The sequence below is a fragment of the Miscanthus floridulus genome, chromosome 9, assembly GCF_019320115.1.
Source record: "Miscanthus floridulus cultivar M001 chromosome 9, ASM1932011v1, whole genome shotgun sequence".
Classification (NCBI taxonomy): Eukaryota; Viridiplantae; Streptophyta; class Magnoliopsida; order Poales; family Poaceae; genus Miscanthus; species Miscanthus floridulus.
In genome coordinates, this window is record NC_089588.1 from 25,700,716 (window position 1) to 25,719,403 (window position 18,688).

The window sequence follows — 18,688 nt, forward strand, 5'->3', positions numbered from 1 at the left end:
TACCTGTATGGCATCTAGCAACGGAATATTGATATATAACTTTTGAATTACCTCTACGAACTTACCAACCTGCTCATCCATTTTGGCTTTTTGATTTCTATGTGGAAATGGTAGGAGGGTTGTGTCATGAAAATCTTATTATAACTCTAACTCTTGTGGCCCAACTTCTTCAATTTCATCGGTTCTCTTCACCTCTTCCTACACTACTGCTGGTGTCTCACATGTCTTGTCGGATATGGTGGATCACGACTAGACTTGCCACCTCTTGTGGTTATGGCATTTACCTTCTCAAGGTTAGTGGCAAAAGGCAGAGCAGCAGCCAACTGGGCTTATTGTGATTGTATCTTTTTATTATAGCTAAGTTGGTCTTTTATGGCGGAAGAAAAACTATCCATTTTAGTATTTATGTTTTCTAGGACCTTATTATTAAAAGCAAGCTTCTTAGAAATATTCTCATTAATCCTAGCTTGTTCTAAGATCAAGTCTCTCAAGGATGGTTGTTTATAATTAGAAGAATTATAGTAATTACCAAGGTTGTTCTTCGCTCTTATTACATAATTGAATGTTGCATGATGACCATCCTTGATTAGAGGCTATCTTTTCCATAAGAGTTTCAGCTTTTCCAAGGGTGAGTGACATAAATGATCCTCCAGCAGTTGCATCCAGTTGTTCGTGAGCTTTCTGAGTTAATCCATGGTAGAAGCCTTGCATGAGCAACCAATCTTTCATCCCATGATGAGGGCAATCTGAAATGTATTCTTGGAAACATTCCCATGCTTCTGGAATGGTTTCTCCCTTCTGCTGTTGGAAATTGGAAATCTTTTCTCTTAAGGCATTTGTCTTGCCTACAGGGAATAACTTTTCTAGAAAGGCCTTTGAACACTTTGCCCATGTGTTGATGTGATCTTTATTGATGTAGAACCACTGCTTCGCCCGTCCCACAAGTGAGAATGAAAACAAGCGAAGTAGTATGATGTCTTGAGCAACGTCCTTGATGACAACTGTGCTGCTAATCTCTATAAAATTCTAAAGGTGAGCACTAGCATCTTCATGTGCCTTTCCACTGAATGGGGTAGCTTGCACTAAGTTGATGAGGCTTGGCTTGAGCTCAAACTTGAGGTTGGTAGTTCTGACTGTTGGTCCAGTGTGAATGTTCTCAGTGCTCGGAGCAGAGAACTCACGTAGAGTCTTCTCAGCCATAGCTTAGAAACTGGTGTTAAGCTTCCTCTTAATTTGGTTGATTCTGATTAGAAGTTGTTCATGAATCACAACCAAGTCTGCAATACCCTGTATGAAATATGAACAAAGACAAACAAGGGTAAGCCTGCTAAAACAGAGGTCAGGATTTCATCAATAAGTATTTATTTGGTCAATTCTCTTTAGCTATGTGCCCCTCCCCGACAACGGCGCCAGAAATGCTTGTTGACATTTCTTAGCATCACTCTTTACTAAGTTGTCATCCCTAGCATGATGCCAGAAATGCGTTGTTGGTAATTATTGAGAACACTTGTAAATTTATATATATACTAAGTAATCCGCAAGCGCACAGATAATGTACCATTGTAGCATTTCACCCGGGAGTATATCGAGTATCGTTATTTTTATTTTATTCACAGGGAGCAGCTATGGAGTTGTGTAGGCATAGAGATATTGACAAATATATATACTTATGATAAAATCACTCTCATGCTATGGCAGGGGTAAGTCATGGGATAAATAAAGGATAAGTGTGAGGTAATAATGGTATTCCAGAGATAGAAATAGAGACTCATAAAATATAGTACGACTAAGCAGGGGATTCGTTAAGAGCAAAAGATTCCCATGTCATTCCTTATTTACTGTCTTGTGTGCACCCAAGTATATACACTCTCATTTATAGTATAACTAACTTTGGATCTATGCATAAGAAACATTACTAAGGAAGATCAAGAACAGAGCTTGTCTCCCTTCGCAACCGCATTCTACTTGCTCTACAAAGGGGGAGTGGACTACAAAGAATTCAACAGGAGTATCACATCAGCGATTTACCACATGACCCAGAGTGCAGAATGTATCCGCAGGCAAACAATATCTAAGCACCATGCTTATATAATGTCGACCACTTAACTCACTTGAGTACTGAGCTAAGAGCTTTGCGAACACATGCATAAATTCATCATCAATCATAACTATATCAAGCATATAACTAGAGCAAACTAGGAACACAATAAATAGCAACATAATATTAAAGATGGCAGATGCCCTTCATAAAGTCATAAATATAGAGATACAATGGTTGTACCAGTCTCCAGACGGTAGATGCAGAATCCTGAGCAATAGCCCACACTCTACTTGAACCTTGCTAACTAGCCTATACTAGAAACTTGAAGAATTGGAACTATATTCTCTTCTATCTGGAAACCCTAATTTTAGGTCTAATCTTGACTTATGGCAGCATGCCCTGGAGGAGGGGCAGGGGCAGATTATATAGGCCAGAGCGTCCAATGTGAGCCCTCGGATCAAACCGACGTGAAAGAACGGCGTAGATGCAATCCTGAAGGCGGTGGAGAACCGATGTACTATGAAGGGACTGCCAAGTGGGCCTAGGGAGCCGAGCAGCCCCACCTATCATCCTCTCACCCTTTGCTTTGGTGACGTGGCTTTAGGAGTCCTCTGGAACCTTGTAGAGTAGTTTTCGCCGCGGATAAGCGTGATTTAATTTGACGTTTTGATCCCCTTTGACAGTTTTCTAAAATAACCTTGCTGAAAACACAGATTCACCAAACTCGTGTAAATTGTTAGTTTAAACCCCTAAGTCTATGTTGGTGATCATTTTCATGCATTATTTCAAGTTATATTGAAGTTTATAATGAATGATAACTACCGTCAACAGGCGCGTAGTGTCCTTGTCGGACCGACGGAGGGAGCGTGGGTCCAGCCTTGAGGGCTCGTGGGTCTAATCTCCTAAGCGGGGCTCTTCATTCGCGCTCGGCAGGTATGACAGCGGACCAAAGAAGAAGCTGGTGTCATGGCTTCTAGCAGCGGCGCTCGTCACCACGAGCGTCAATGCCATCGGGCGTCCGGCCCTATGTCGTGGCAGGACAGGCAGGTCACGCAGAATCATGGCATCTACACGTGGCTCTGCAGTAGCGATCACGGCGGCTCCATCTGGGTACGTGGCCTCAGCCTCTAGATCGCGAGCGCAGGTGTGAGGGCGCGTGAGTTCGACGCGAGGAGCTCGGTCACACACGTGTGTGAGCGTAGAGACAGAATGGGCCAACGTTGCTAGCGGGTTCGACGAAGAGGCAGGGTGCACGTGGCCTTTTTTAGACCGAGAGTGTCATTGCCTCGGACCCTGGGGCAACACGGGTCCGCCCTAGGTGCGACGTCGGGCTATGGAGCGTGTGCTCGGCTCAATCGATCTCAGACCCTCGCGCGGTTTGGATTCAGACCCAAGTCGCGGAGTCCGGTTGGTCACACCTAGGAGCCGATTGTGCAGGTATGAACGAAGGGAGACATGGCCTTCACAGATTCATCTGGGAAAGAGACTGGGCCCAGGGAGTTAGTCCGGAAGCTAGGTTCAGACCGGGTCCAGAGTGTTTTTCTATCTCTGGAACCTCTCTGTTCCATTCCGGACCTAGAGTTTAGTTCGTCTGGCTCTGGGTCCAGAACTTGGGTCCGGTTCCACGCAGACACATGATAAATAGTGATCGTTGGGATCTTAGGGTCGCGTTAAACATGGGGACACGTGGCGACATCCTAGGATCCAGACCCTCACTGTAGTGGTCCTGTTCTAGGGTCCGGACCTCACCGAGTAGCTTTTGAGCCCTTGGGCTATAAATCGAAGGGGTACTTGGGCATGGCTGAGGTTGAGCACCTTGGGGGACTTTGTGTCCATGCTTGAGTAAGCTTGGGAGCCCTCTAACTCATGCTTGCAAGAGTGCGATTCGATTGCTAGTGAGTGATCCTAGTGCGTTGCATTGAGAGATTGCATCGAGTGGCACTAGGTGTTCGAGTTACTAGCCTGTGGTGCTTATTACTCTTGGAGGTTGCCACCTCCTAGACGGCTTGGTGGCAAGTTCTCCGTCATGAAGCCCGCAAGAAGATTGTGCGAAGCTCTGGAGAAGGATTTGTGAGGGGCATTGTGCTCGCCCAGCGGGAGCCGTGAAGAGCAACTCTAGTAGAACGTGTCACTGAGCTACCCTCACTTGTGGTTAGGTTCTTGCGGTGCCAATGTGTGGTCTTGATGGGTGATGCCAATTAGCCGCCGAACCACCAAGTGAGAAGTACCCACCCCATTCTCATTATTATTTACGACTAGGACTTAATGATGCGCAACCACTATTTACACGCCGGATTACGTCGGGAACCAACTTCTCGAGTACAGCGATATTTCTACCCTAACACGGCATCCACGATGTCGCTACGCTTCCAGTTATCAGGAACATCACCCGAACGCGGCGTTAACAACATCCCGAGGGATACACCCAGGAAACTATGTTTCCCGATATGGGGTGTACCACCCAAGTCAAGCACTTACAGCTGCCAGGGGGCAACGTCCCTTGATGTACGGTGTACCACCGCCGCACTCGATGCTTGAAAAAGATTCTCGCTACCCGAGAAATGCTCTTGGTACTCGAACGGCAACATACTGGCTCCCCAATACTTGGAAATATCTAATTGTGCTGCTCAATACTTCGGCACCCGAAGATGCTCACTATGTACTCACGGTACGCAGAACTTACAAGGGGAGGCTGCGACGTCCCAAGGACTCAAGGCTACATGCTAGCTTACCATTAAGTCGTATGGGGGCTACTATCAGAGATATGGGCCAGGTACCTGCGTTGTCTGTATATATGACTACCACCAAGCCAATTCCTATCTAACCTTGACCCAGTGCTACTGCTGGTAACACCTCACTGCTTCCGTGAATTTCTGATCGATCTGACTTTCACCTACCCGTACCAGCCTGGCGAGAAGTAGAATAATACTCTTGCATTGGCACCCTAATTAATGTTCATCTGTCAAAGCAAACCCGAGGTCCTTACTGGCATGGTATCTGCAAGCGATGCAGTCACATGGTATCTGGACCAGGTGCATACATCTAGACAACCAGATGTGCGATCAAATTATTGTTATAACTTAATTCAACTTGCTTTTGTGTTGACTTAGTTTGCTTGCTAATGAGGCTCCAATGTGGAAATAAATTGCAAGGGAAATCGAGGAAAAAGGTTGGAGCTGTACGAGCACCTAAAGGAGTGCTCCACAAACTCTAGGTTTTTGTGGAGCTGCTCTACGGTGGAATTTATGGAGCAGTGCCAAATATCTAGCACTACTACAGTAAACTTAATGGAGACGTGTGTTTTTTATTTTCGAAGGCGGGCAAAGATAACCGCCTCCGTCGAAAGATCACGGTTAATCCATGAATAATGAAGGCGGTTGCCTTGCCCGCCTCAGTTAATCAGTTAACGGAGGCGGGCGTCTTATAACGCCTGCCTCGGTAAATCAATAAAAAAAACAAAGAATCCAGGCTCGACACCGGGCCCACTCTCAGGCCCAACGCTGAGCCCACTTATGGGAACGCCGTGCGCCGCTGGTGGTCGGATCCACACCCATGCCGCTGCTGGTTGCCAAATCCGCGTCGGTGGTGGCCACTGTCGGAGGACGGGAGCTGTGCGCCGTGTGCCGCGCCGATGCCGGAGAGAGACGAGCATCTCCACAGTACTACATAACGGGTAATCACCGACGCCACTTTCACCGCCGGTTCGTATGACAAAGCATTGGTGAAATAATTTTCATCGCCGGTTCGTGTTATGAACAGTTGGTGAAAATTTGGGAACACGAACCGGTGGTGATAAACCTATCACTACAGCTGGTTTGTGTTACCAACCAGTAGTGATGGTTGACCCATTTGTACCGCCGGTTTGTGGTACCAACCAGTGGTGAAAATTATTTCACCAACGGTTCGTAATACGAACCGGAGATGATTAGTTATGCTACGTCACAATAAAATTCATAACTTTTACAAAAAAATCGGATGAAAACAAACTTTATATTAAAGTTGTAGATCTCGATGAGATCTACAACTTTGTAGTTCATGATTTTTTTATTTGAAATTGTTTAGGGTCCCAGAAATCTGTTTGAAGCTCTTATATTTTAAAATTCAATTTTTTCGAATTATACAAACAACCTCAGATGAAAAATGATCAATAGGAAAGTTACAGATCCTGCTATGATCTACAACTTTATAATTGACAACTTTTTCATTAGAAATCATTTAGGGTCTTAAATTTCTATCTGAAGTTCAAAAATTTTGAAATTCAAATTTTGCAAATAACCTCGGATGGAAAATCAACCAAAACCAAAGTTGTAGATCTCGATGACTTTTTCATTTGAAATCGTTTGATGTCCCAACAGTATGGCTAAAGTTTAGACGATTTCAAATTCAAATTTGTCAAACGACCTTGGATGGCAAAACCACCAGCATCAAATTTGTAGATCTCGATCAGAACAACAACTTTGTAGTTGATGACTTTTTTATCTGAAGTCATTTAGGGTTCTAAATATTCATTTTAAAATCATGAGCGGGCCATGCATGCACGAGAGAGACGAGAGGGAGAGAGCGGGCCATGCATGTGCGAGAGACGCGAGAGAGACGAGCGCCTCCTCTCTCGTGAGGACTGAGCCGAGAGAGGAGAGAGAGTGCTGTGTGGCGGCGGGTGAGGGAATGAGAGACGGCTGTGGATAACTCGAATTATATGATGTTTCTATGAGTGTCAGGTCGAGATGGTTTGCTTGCTGGGCCACCATTTTTTGGAGGCGGCGCCTTGGTTACTGTCGATTAACCATGGCCACTAGTAGAGAAATAACCTTTCATCCGCTTCGATTTTGGGCTTTAGTCTCGGTATTTTTTGCGTCCGGGAGTAAACGAAGAATTAGTCCCGATTGGAGCTACCAACAGGGACTAAAGGCCCCTATCCTAGCACGTTTTCGCAACAGGCCACCTTTAGTCCGGGTTGGTGTTACCAACCCGGACTAAAGGTCCTTCAACCTTTAGTCCCGGCTGGTAATACCAACCGGGACTAAAGGGTGACCTTTTAGTCCTGGTTGGTGTCACCAACCCGGATTAAAGGTCTCCCACCCGGGACTAAAGGTACCCCACAGGTCAATTAAAAAGGAGAGTGTCCAGGACCCTGTCACATGTGGTGTACAGCTGAATTGGTAAGGAGTTTATGCGCGAGAAAAGAGGTCATGGGTTCGAATCCCACACATCGCAAGAGAGGTCTCCCTACAATTTCGTTTATTTTTCTCCTGAGGATGGACCTTTAGTCCCGGTTATGTGACCCGGGACTAAAGGCCAGGACCTTTAGTCCCGGTTGGGAAACTAGGACTAAAGCCAGTTCCCAACCGGGACTACAACCCATTTCTCTACTAGTGGGCGGTTGTGTTAGGGCAACCGCCTCGGTTAATTGACATTAACCGAGGCGGGCGCATTAGGTTGCCCTCCTCCGTTAATGATTAAATGAGACAGTTGCTGGGCCGGCTGCCCAGCCACTGAATAACGGAGGTGGGCAATAGGCCCGCCCGCCTCTGAGTCCTTTTGCTAAATGCCTCAGTTAAGTTTTATTGTAGTAGTGTAGTTCTGAATTCATGATGTGGGCCCCACATATATATCTATTCACATGAATCTACATAAAACAAAGAAGTAGAGATAATCATAATGAGCCGTCTCCAACAAATTTTAGTAAAATTCGCTAAGACTTTAATGTATAAATTGGAGGTTATAATTCTATGGTCTGGCTTTCGTGTGGGCTGTACATATATCTAGTCACACAAACCCTGCAGCCTACAATACTACTCCCACCGTTCTAAATTATATGATGTTTTGGCTTTAATTTCATAGATACATTGTTTTTAATATATATCGAGACATATTATATGTCGAAGTACATGGCAAAAGCTACGCCTACAGAAAAGCCAAAACGCCTTATAATATGGAGCGGAGGGTGTACTTCGTATTGCTCTTTGAAACCAACAAAGATCTATGCTTTGCAAGAACAGAGGAGGACTGTCATTGGCGAGATGTGATCGCCATTGAGGTAGTGTGAATGAGAGCTAGGGTGGCATTTACCAGGCATATCGTGGTGCCACAGCAAGGACTGGTAACCCGATATGGGATGGTGGAGGCCGCCGCTGCCGAGGGAGTGTAGCAGTGAGCGCTGCCATCGACCTTCACCCGAACAACCATCAGGGCTAGGGACGAAGGGGCATATATAGGGCTCCGGCAGAGCTAGCGAGGCTGCTGATAATGCCATGGTTGACGCAGGAGTCAGTAGCGGCATGATGCAAGGACGAACCATGGACAACAGTGAGAAGATTGTGATTTCATACTAGGGATAAAATGGGAATTTCATGTCAACTTTTTTTTTAAATGACAACCAAAACACAGAAATGGCATTTCAGCAGGTGACAAGTGTTTCATAAAGGTAGTGTGGCGAATCCACCACTTTGATGGTATTTGAACGAAGCTGACTTCTTATGAGGACACGCATGAGATGTTCTGAGAGACCTAATTTTGTTCTTTCTTTTTTGTAATGACAGGACTAAATGAAATCTCATAAATTCATTATTTGTAGGAAAACAGTGGAACAAGTTTGGGACCTCCTTGCATGAGCTGGGAGTTTGCTTTGTTTTTCCGTTGTAGTACATCGTCATCGAAACCCGGCAGCGCTAGCTAGCACATCATCTTGTATCTCCACAGGTAGTCCCCGTTTAGCTTTGAAAGGCCATGTGCCCTCCATTGGTTGTTTCCGGTGGCTAACTAGTGAGTATTGGTCACTCTCGACTGAATTTTCTGTCATCACCGGCTGGTCATGAATCTGAATCTATCTGATCGATCTGCACTACACCTACGATTGCCAGCCTGCGCGAGAAAGTAGAATAGTTCGGCTCATGGGCTGGACTTACCTAACCGCGTGTCATGTCCTAGTGTCAGCGCAGCCTGACAATATAATACACTTGGCACCCTAATGTTCATTTGTTAACGCAACCCGGTGTCCTCACTGGCATGGTATCTGCACCGGAAGCAGTCACAGGTGAAGCTACCAGCCATTCGAGCCAGGTGCAGGCTAGTGTAGAGCACCATGGCATCTACCAGCTGGTGCATCCAGACATGCAAATGGCGATCAAACTGTTAACTTCCAACTTGCAATATATACTAACACATCAACATTGGCGCGGTGAACCCATCTTTAGCTTTAATTACGTGTTAGACCCGAGTTAGAGGTGCAGAGAATGTGGCCTAGCTTTGTTAATTGTCATGGGTAAACACATTGGGGCTCACAATGGAAGGAAGCGAGTCGTTGTTTCCTAGCTATTGGGGCTCCAAAGAGGAATCTTTACCCATACAATACGAGGAGCCATCTCCAGCGTTGTATTGTAACGTACCAAAAACCCCATTACCTTTGTCATTGATTACAGTTACAAGTAGTACAAGAGGCATGCGAGCCGGTCACTGCCAAGTTGCATTGTTGGTCTTTGTTTGTCATCTCGTGCGATGAGAAAGCATCTTGCGGTACCCCCGCGCTCCTGCACACAAATGCATTGGCCGCCGTTTCACGTGGTGGCTCAGAGCTACTCTAGCATCGAAGGCCCTGCTGTGGAATTAATAAACTAGGACGCAGTCCGCAAATCCGTCGAAGCTGTCACGCACTTTCCTGCCCACCTTGCAGTGTTATTACCACAACCTACTCCAGTCACCACCTTCCCTGAATCATCAACATTTCTTTCCTAGCTCATACACCCAACACAAGCCACCAAGCAGCTACTGCGATTCTTGCAGGCAACAACCTCACATCGGAACCTAAATCCATCTCGCTACTCCTCATTTCTTCACTCACTGGCGTGCCGCAATCCAGCAGTAATATGAGGTGGGCTAGGTCGACGATGTCCATGCCGATGCCTGTCTAACCATTAACCAATAGATCCTGTTCCACGACCAAGAACGAACAACAGTGGCACCGCCTCACCGCTTCTGGCCATTGCTCAGCTCGTCAACCTCTGGTTCGTTCCTTAACCGTTACATTTCTTCAGCTCCTTATGCGTAGCTAGATCTGCGCATATAGTGCCAACTGTGATGTAGTACTTACGTTTCTGCAGCTGCTTATGCGTAGCTAGATCTTCGCATATAGTTGCCACTGTCATGTAGTTGTATGAATGAACGAGAAGTTAGTAGTAGTGCCGCGATGGCTGCAATAATAGATGGCAGATGATTGAATCTTTGATGTATAAAATTAAAATGCCTTGTTGAAATTAATATCTGTTCTCATTTTGTTACAGCAAAAACCGAAGTTCTCAATCATGGCCGGTGTCCTAGATGCTTTGGCGTCCTACATCCAAAACATGCTCATGCAGATGGTGGCAGATGAGGTGCATATGTTGCTTGGAGTGTCCGGTGAGATTGATAACATGGACATCAAGCTTCGGGATCTGAAAAACATCCTTGCTGATGCTGATAGGAGGAACATCACAGACCAGAGTGTCCAAGCATGGGGGATAGAGCTAAGGAATGCTATGTATGATGCCACTGACATCCTCGACATGTGCCAGCTCAAGGCCATGGAGCGAGGCCAAAGGCATGATGCCGGATGCTTCAACCCGTTGGTCTTCTGCATACGGAATCCCCTACATGCCCACAACATTGGAAGCCGCATCAAGAACCTTAACAAGAAGCTTGATGACATCAAGGCACGTGGTGCATCATTCAACTTCATGAACCTTGGTACTTATGAGGACAGTGGAAGAAACGTGGTATCATATCCTTCTGGTACCCGTGAGACGTCAGGGGGGCTTGACGAATCTGGTTTGGTTGGTGAGAAGATCGAAGAGGACACAACAAATCTAGTAGAGATGCTGACAAAGAAATATCCAACTGACGACGACAAATCCAACAAAATAATCATTTTCTCCATTGTGGGAATTGGTGGGATTGGTAAAACCACCCTTGCTCAAAAGATCTTCAACAGTGAAGTCATAAAACATGAGTTCACGAAGAAAATATGGTTGAGTGTCAACCAAGACTTCAACAATACTGAAATGCTAAGGAGAGTTATTGTGGAAGCTGGTGGAAACCACCATGCTTGTGGAATTTCAAAGGTGGCACTGGAACAGACTCTAATAGAAGCTTTGAAGGGACACAAAACCTTATTAATAATGGATGATGTCTGGGACTACAATATATGGGAAGGTGTGCTTAGAACTCCCTTTGTCAACGCCATGCTAGCTCAAGGTAGCCGTGTGCTGGTCACCACAAGGCATGACATAGTGGCACGTCAGATGAAGGCTGAGGAGCCCTACCATCGTATTGACAAACTTGGGCTTGAAGATGCATGGTTGCTGCTCAAGAAGCAGGTACAAGTTAATCCATACATTAATTACTTTTCTTTAATTATGCATTTTGTTTTCTAGCTGCATCACTTTTGTTTTGCTTCTATCTTAGTAGTGGGAACTAGATTCCCTGTCCTGGCTACTTCTATTTTTCTTATTTGTTTCGACATCTAGTTCTACGGTGGTGACCTTCAAAATATATTATAAAGAAACAAAATGTCATACTTCCATATGTTAGTATTGTAATATCCTGCAGATGCAGTCATGCAGACTCCACATAGGGCAGGTATTCACAATTTTTTGTTAAAGCAATTAAAATTTGGACATTGTATTGCACTTCCTCCTTTTTTAAAAGAACTTGAGATCTGTAGGTTCGATTGGATCTGTCATGAGCTGTAACGTAGGCAATACCACATGGCGAATTAGCAACTAAATTCAATTCACAAACTAAGGCAACCATAATAAGTCTGTTTAGCACTATGCTTTTTAGAGTAAAATAAAAAAACGGACTTCGAACTTATTCTGTGTGATGCCATCTGGGTCCCTAGACTCTCAAAATGCATGGACTGTGAGGTTAGCGAAATTGTCTTTGGATGTAATGTAAGTCCCAAGCTCTTATAATGCTACTTTCATGCCCCCCACACTTATACTAGAATATCATCAAGATCCCCAGACTTGTCACGTGCTATCATCCAGTTCTAAATGTGCCCTAACACACTATACATCCTTATGTGGCAGGCCACAATTGATCCATTTGTGGTTTGGTATTGACCAGTAGTCCAACGCGAGGGTATGTATGTCACACATATTGGGCTGCTGCACAATATCAGAGCGAGAAGAGAGAAAGAGAGAGAGAGAGAGGGAGGGAGGGGGAATCGAGACGGTGGGCCAAAGACCAACATATATGTGTGGTTCCCATGGGTAGGATCCACTAGTAGAGATATTATGAGACATATAGATAACATTTGGTTGGGAGATAAGGTGGGGTGGGATGGTCTTGTCTCTGGTTTGTGGGATGCGGCGACCCTATTTCTTTTCTGGTTGGGGAGGGATGGGATCAACCCCGTTTTCTGTTTGGTCTTAGACATAAAAAGTGGGATCCGCTATTGACATGTGGGGCCCATTTGGCAGTTTTTATTCTTTCTTTTTCTTCCTTCTCTCCTCTCTCTTTCCCCAACCGTAGCTGCCCAAAGGGATCGCAGCGCGACGCCCTACGCATCCTCCTGGTCAGATCGGCGCCCATGCCCCACACCTCCTGTTTCATGCCCCCCCCTCCCCCCGAGCTTGCACGCAGTGGCTCTTGAGAGGTTGCATGGCGGCAGCCTCCCAAGCTCACGTGCGGAGGCTCCTCATATCTCGGACATGGTGGCGGCCCCTCGAGGTCACGCGTGGCAGTGGCCCCCCATGCTTGCGCAACGGTGGGCCCCCGACGCTCCTCTACTTGGTCGACCGCCCCTACGTGCACCTCCTCTCCTTTTCTTCCTCGCCAGCAAGCGGGCTCGTCCCACCTTGGGCGACCCCCGTACGTCAAATATCAGGGGACTGGGCAACCTGCATCTCACGGGAATATTCCCATTTGAGATGTCCTCGCCCCTTGTGGCCTCCCAAACAAACACCACTCATCCTGGAGCCATCTCATCCGGTCCTGCTTGTCCTTGCATCCAAACACACAGATAATGTTCCACCATGGCTTGCCATGTTGAGGAATGGAAAAGGTCTAGGTCTGTTTGGATGTGGATGACATCGTGGTACATATTCTAAGGCTAGAAATAATATTTTGATGAGTAAACTCCATGGTTGGTCCTCCAACTTGTGAGTTGTGTCATCCTGGTCACCAAACATAAAAAGTATGTCATTCCGGTCTTTAAACTTTGTTTGGGCCTCATATTCGTACAAACGGGTATGGATTCAGGCCCGCGTGCAGAGAAAAGACTCGCTTGCTTGAAAATAAAATATTAGCGGGGGTTATATACAAAATCACCCAGATACATAAATTGCACAAATATTAACAAATTTCATCAGGGACTATTTTTTTAAAAATATCTTCTTCCACATTAGAAATGCTACATGACTTCATCTCGCTGTCAATGCTGCACAAATGTGAGCAACCGTCGTGGCCGCGTAGCCGCCGTGGCTGCGCAGCCATACAGAACCGGGGTACTTAAATAGTTTAAGGATCTAAATGTGCAATTTTATATTTAGTGATATGATAGAAGATGTAGTAGTTTAGGGGCCATGGCTATAATTTACTCTATAAAAATATATTATTCTCCACTATACCAATTATCATATGACTGGAAGTATACGTGAGAAGGCATCGCATATAAAATTGTCTACAACAGCATTTTTAATATTGATTTTTCAACGTGAACCGGGTGGAAGCGTGCTATAGCAAAGAACCCACATATACCAACGCAAAACTCTTTGTACTAAACTGGATGTGCCTATTGGGTGAAATTTACTGAAGAGTGGGCCCAGAAACTACGAATAGAACTAGAACCACTTAGAATACTAATTATTTTTGGAACAAAATTTGAAACTAATCCAACCGCCTTTGTTGGTAGGAGACTATTACTGCTTTCAACTGTTTATTTGTATAGTCATGCACTGGGAGATTACATGCTGTCACTTGTAATTGAAATAATTCTTTCTAATATTTTTGCTTGGCCATACCTTAATGCGCCCCATGTAATGAATATTTTTCCATATTTATTGAGTTATGTTTTCTTGAGCACTGTAGCTATATTATACAGAATTTATATTGATTGGTAGTGAATCATTCCAGTGGGTTCAGAATTGATGCAGTGGCAGCTACAATGCACACAATGTTGTATTAGCTGAATAATAGTGCTGATTTTGCTAAAGATTAGGAAAGGCCATACTTCCAAAGGTGATAGGAGCAAAGAAGTAGAAATTCATCATGAACATTGCTAGAGAATACTTTGTTGCTATTGTCTCCGAAGCAACATTCGTGCCTTTTTTCTTTCTTTTTACTTAGTTGCACATGCATAAAGTATAATATAAAAAAGGCTGACCAAAAATTATGTGCTAGAGACCGCACAGGTTTCTTTCTTGATGTGTTTTGCATTGACAGGATATCACGACACTGCACAATAAATTATTGTTTGTCTAATTAGCCTAAAATTCTTGCAGGTTGTTACAGACGTAAATGATGAGCCCCAGGTTGAAATACTAAAGGATATTGGAATGAGACTTGTTGAAAAATGTGATGGTTTACCTCTTGGGGTCAAAGTAATGGGAGGTCTCCTGCGTCAGAAAAGGATAAGACGAACCGACTGGCAAAATGTCTTAGATGATTCTCTATGGTCAGTATCACAAATGCCTAAAGAGCTAAATTATGCGGTATATCTTAGCTATGAAGATCTGCAGCCTTGTTTGAAGCCTTGCTTTTTGCAATGTTCCCTCCTTCCTAGGGGCACATTGTTTTCTGTTCATGACATTGTTGGCATGTGGATTAGTGAAGGATTTGTTCATGGAACTTTACGTGACCTAGAAGAAATAGGAAGGGAATACTATGATCAGTTAATACAGCGGAACCTTATTGAGCCAGATATGAAGTATGTTGATCAAGCGGTTTGCAACATGCATGATGTTGTTTGGTCATTTGCTCATAACATGTTGGGAGATGAAGCACTCATAGCTCACAACAGTAAAATTGGTATTGACAAACTTAAATCGCAAAAGGTTTTTAGATTATCTCTCAAAAGCAAAGGATCAGAACATGATTTGGATTGGTGTTCTCTCCAAACACAGACATCACTGAGAACACTAATTTTAGTTGGTAATTTAAAGATTAAGCTAGGTGATTCATTTGTTTCTCTTTCAAGTCTTCGAACACTACATTTGGACAGTGTAAATATTGATGCAATAGCCGAATCTTTGTATCAGCTGAAACATTTGAGGTGTTTGTCAATACAAAACTGTAATACATCCAAGTTACCAGAAGACATAGGCAAGTTGAAATTCTTGCAGTACATTAGCCTTTCTGGATGTCAGAGTTTGGCTAATCTTCCTAGTAGCATTGGATTGCTACAAGACTTGAGGTTTCTCAGACTTGACCGGAAAAATGTAAGTGTTATACCAAGGGAATTTAGTGGCCTAACTTCTTTGAGGAAATTATATGGATTTCCAGCCCACATGGACTGTGATCACTGTAGTTTGGGGGAACTGGGGCCTCTCTGCCAGCTAACAGATCTTCATATCTGTTTCTTGGAGAATGTAGCTTCTTCCTCATCTGCTATACAGGCCAAACTTGGTGGGAAGAAGCGCCTAAGGTTTCTCTCACTGGGTTGCACCAGTAGACTTGGAGATGATGGCCTGTTGGTAAAAGAGGAAGATGGGATCTCTGAGAAAGCCAAGAGACAAATCGAGGAGGTTTTTGATGAGCTCTGCCCTCCGCTTGGCTTAGAAAACCTTAACATTGAAGGGTATTTTGGTGAGCGGCTCCCAAGATGGATGATGCCAGCAGCAGCAATTATGCCGCTTGGGAGCACGAGGATTCTAATGATGGACGACTTGGCCTGCTGCACAGAGCTTCCTAGTGGCTTGAGTCAGCTCCCCTGCTTGGAGCTGCTACAGATTAGAAAGGCTCCAGCGATCAAGCGTGTTGGGCTTGAATTCCTACAACCAAGCAATCATGTGGGGGTTGCGTTTCCCAGATTGCAGGAGCTGCGTTTTGTGGGAATGGTGGAATGGGAGGAATGGGTGTGGGAGGAACAAGTGAAAGCCATGCCACTCTTGGAGGAGTTTACACTCAAAATGTGCAAGTTGAGGCGTGTGCCACCTGGGCTTGGCTTCCACGCAAAGGCTTTGAAGGAAATATACATATGTGATGTCAAGCATCTAAGCTCTTTGGAGAACTTCACTTCTGTTGTCCACCTCAAGGTGTCTAGGAACACTGACCTGGAGAGGATCAGTAATCTACCGAAACTGCAGAAGCTCACCATCCAAGACTGCCCAAAGTTGATGGTATTGGAGGGCATGCCAGCACTACAGAGACTCAATCTGAAGGATGATGCCATGGGAACAGTCCCCAGGTATCTACAGGATGTCAACCCAAGGCATTTACTGCTATATTGTTCCTTGTCGCTGCTCACATCCTTAGCAGCAGGGAAATCTGGTCCTGAGTGGCACAAGTTCAGCCACATCCAGCAAGTCAAAGCCTATGGCAGTCCATGGAAGTGGTATGTTCTGTACACAAGGGATCCTTTCCGCTTTGAGACAAATATCAGCCGCTCTGCTATTGCTCAAGGTAAATTAACACTAAAGGTGCTTCATCCGATATATATTTATTTTCGGATATTGTGTTTCGCTTGGTCTGCTTTATTGTTTCCATCGTGTCAATTCCAATCTGTATATCTTCTGCAGCACGCATGCACCGCAGGAGGTTTCGATATTTTGAAACATGTCCCATTGATGAAGAAGAGTGGCTAGTAGAAGGACGCACATGTGCGGACAAACGCCTGCCCCTCTGCCTACGCTTCCGGTAAATTTGCCTACACGATATAACTGCTTGCCTCCATCCTGACAATATCTCCTATTTCATTAATTTCTTCTTGGAGTAGTATAACATATTTGGGCTATCCCCCTGAAGGTGGCAGGCCTATGATCACTTGACATTCTGGCTGCGTGGACGAGCGTGCCTGCACTGCAGTGAAGCCGCAAAGGTAGCGGCACCTTCGAACCAATGGACTGAAGCACAAGGGTTCGCATGTACTCATTGGGGGATCAATGGATTGACTGCACCGCAGCAACAAAAGGGTAGACCAAGAGCGTAATGTGAACATGCATTTCGATGCTCAGTACTTGTACAAGCAACGCTTTGAAGCAGCTTTTGAACCTTTGACACTTTGTTCAACGAATCACGCCTGAGAACAGAGTCATTTGTCACCTTGTGTTGTCAACTGATTGTGCATAAATAACAGGATTTCCTCTATTCCAATTGATCTGTCCCGTTTACGTTTTGCTAGACCTGGAACTGAGCTATTTCAGTTGTGCGGCACAACACTTGCTTCGGTTAAATTCATGGGCTTTAATTTGGACATCTGCTCGCCGCAGAGATTGCAACTACAAACAGCGTCCTGGTAACAGACACACCATATAATAATAAATAACAAAATATGCTGACTCTGTTTTCGTGCACTATTCTCAGGGTGGTGAGACGCACGACCATACACAACTAGCAACCCTGCTGGTTGATCGAGTGATCTCTGTTCTCTGGTGGCAAAGGTCCAAGGATTGAGTCCGTGTAACCAACGCCAACCAACTCATGGTTGCACCCCTTTCCGCTACGGCAAATAAAATGTGAGCCCTGGCCCCTGACGAAACAGATGTTTTTCGTGGTTGCACCCCTTTCCTCATCTGATCCAGGAGGCGCTGACAGAAAGGCCTCTGCCACCATACATACTCCTACGTCTAGAGTCTATATATATACACACCTACGTACCGAGTGTACAACAAGCACATCGCATGCCGGCACCGAGTGAGCACGGAGCTGCATGCTACAGGGACATTGCCTTGTTCATATAGTGAGAAAGCGATAGTCCCCGTTGCCGCCGCCGATCGTACGTCGGTGATGGAGCGCACACAGAAAGAACGAGATAGCGATATAGGGACGAGAACCTGATCCCTTTTCTGTTCCGATTCAGAATAGTCTTGTCTTTTACAGAGTTCACAGGGTCACAAGTATATCTGTTTATTTACCCTCTCCTCCCACTGCCCGTGGGTCCAACACAACTAATACATTAACGACTAAGTAATGGAATTAACAACTTGTAATACGCCTTGTTCATAAAGCCAGCGCCCGCCCTTCTTCACGTCACGTGCTGTGCTGGTACAGTAGAGAAAGGTAATCCGAGATCCTCTAGTCTTCCAGTCAAGGTGTTTGAATAACATTTGGTAGCTTGAGGCATCCAACCTCTAATTTGAACCCTAGAGTTTGTACCGAAATCTTCAATTTCAATGCTTTTTCCACAAAATTAGAACACTAGATATTCTAACGCTTTGGAATCATACTTCCTAGCGGTGTTGATGGAGCCCGCTAAACAGGAGGCACTACTACATCCTAGCATGTGTTGACGGAAGTGACAAGTCACATGATTTTTCGTGCCTAACACGTGCGTGTGACTGAGAGAGCTCAAACTCACGACCACTATGCCTCAAAGTCACTCGTGTCTATGTAGCAGATACATTTATATTGTATCCACTTTAGTGAATATTGTAATACATAATTGAGAGCCTAAAAAGTTTAAATTAAAAAACATTGAATTGGAAAGTTTTCGAAATTTTGAGTACTACAACTTTG

At 44.9% G+C, this 18,688-nt stretch overlaps 1 protein-coding gene and 1 non-coding gene across 2 annotated transcripts; both read left to right on the forward strand.

Annotated features, from left to right (window-relative positions):
• Positions 1 to 727: 727 nt before the first annotated feature.
• Positions 728 to 834, forward strand: LOC136484438 (small nucleolar RNA R71). Its single transcript, XR_010765958.1, has one exon. It is a non-coding gene; the product is annotated as a small nucleolar RNA R71 (small nucleolar RNA).
• A 9,025-nt stretch (positions 835 to 9,859) lies between these two features.
• LOC136479509 (putative disease resistance protein RGA1) lies at positions 9,860 to 17,626 on the forward strand. Its single transcript, XM_066477355.1, has 7 exons — positions 9,860 to 10,041; positions 10,318 to 11,388; positions 14,518 to 16,636; positions 16,753 to 16,870; positions 16,979 to 17,158; positions 17,310 to 17,400; positions 17,537 to 17,626. Exons 2-7 carry the CDS (start codon positions 10,339 to 10,341, stop codon positions 17,624 to 17,626), a joined length of 3,648 nt encoding a protein of 1,215 aa, XP_066333452.1. The 5' UTR covers positions 9,860 to 10,041; positions 10,318 to 10,338.
• Positions 17,627 to 18,688: the final 1,062 nt, after the last annotated feature.

Coding starts and splice junctions, on each gene's coding strand:
- LOC136479509 (XM_066477355.1), top strand. CDS start 10,339: ATGGCCGGTGTCCTAGATGCTTTGGCGTCCTACATCCAAAACATGCTC. Junction 16,637..16,752: donor CCGCTCTGCTATTGCTCAAG/GTAAATTAACAC, acceptor TATCTTCTGCAG/CACGCATGCACCGCAGGAGG. Junction 17,401..17,536: donor GCGGCACAACACTTGCTTCG/GTTAAATTCATG, acceptor CACTATTCTCAG/GGTGGTGAGACGCACGACCA.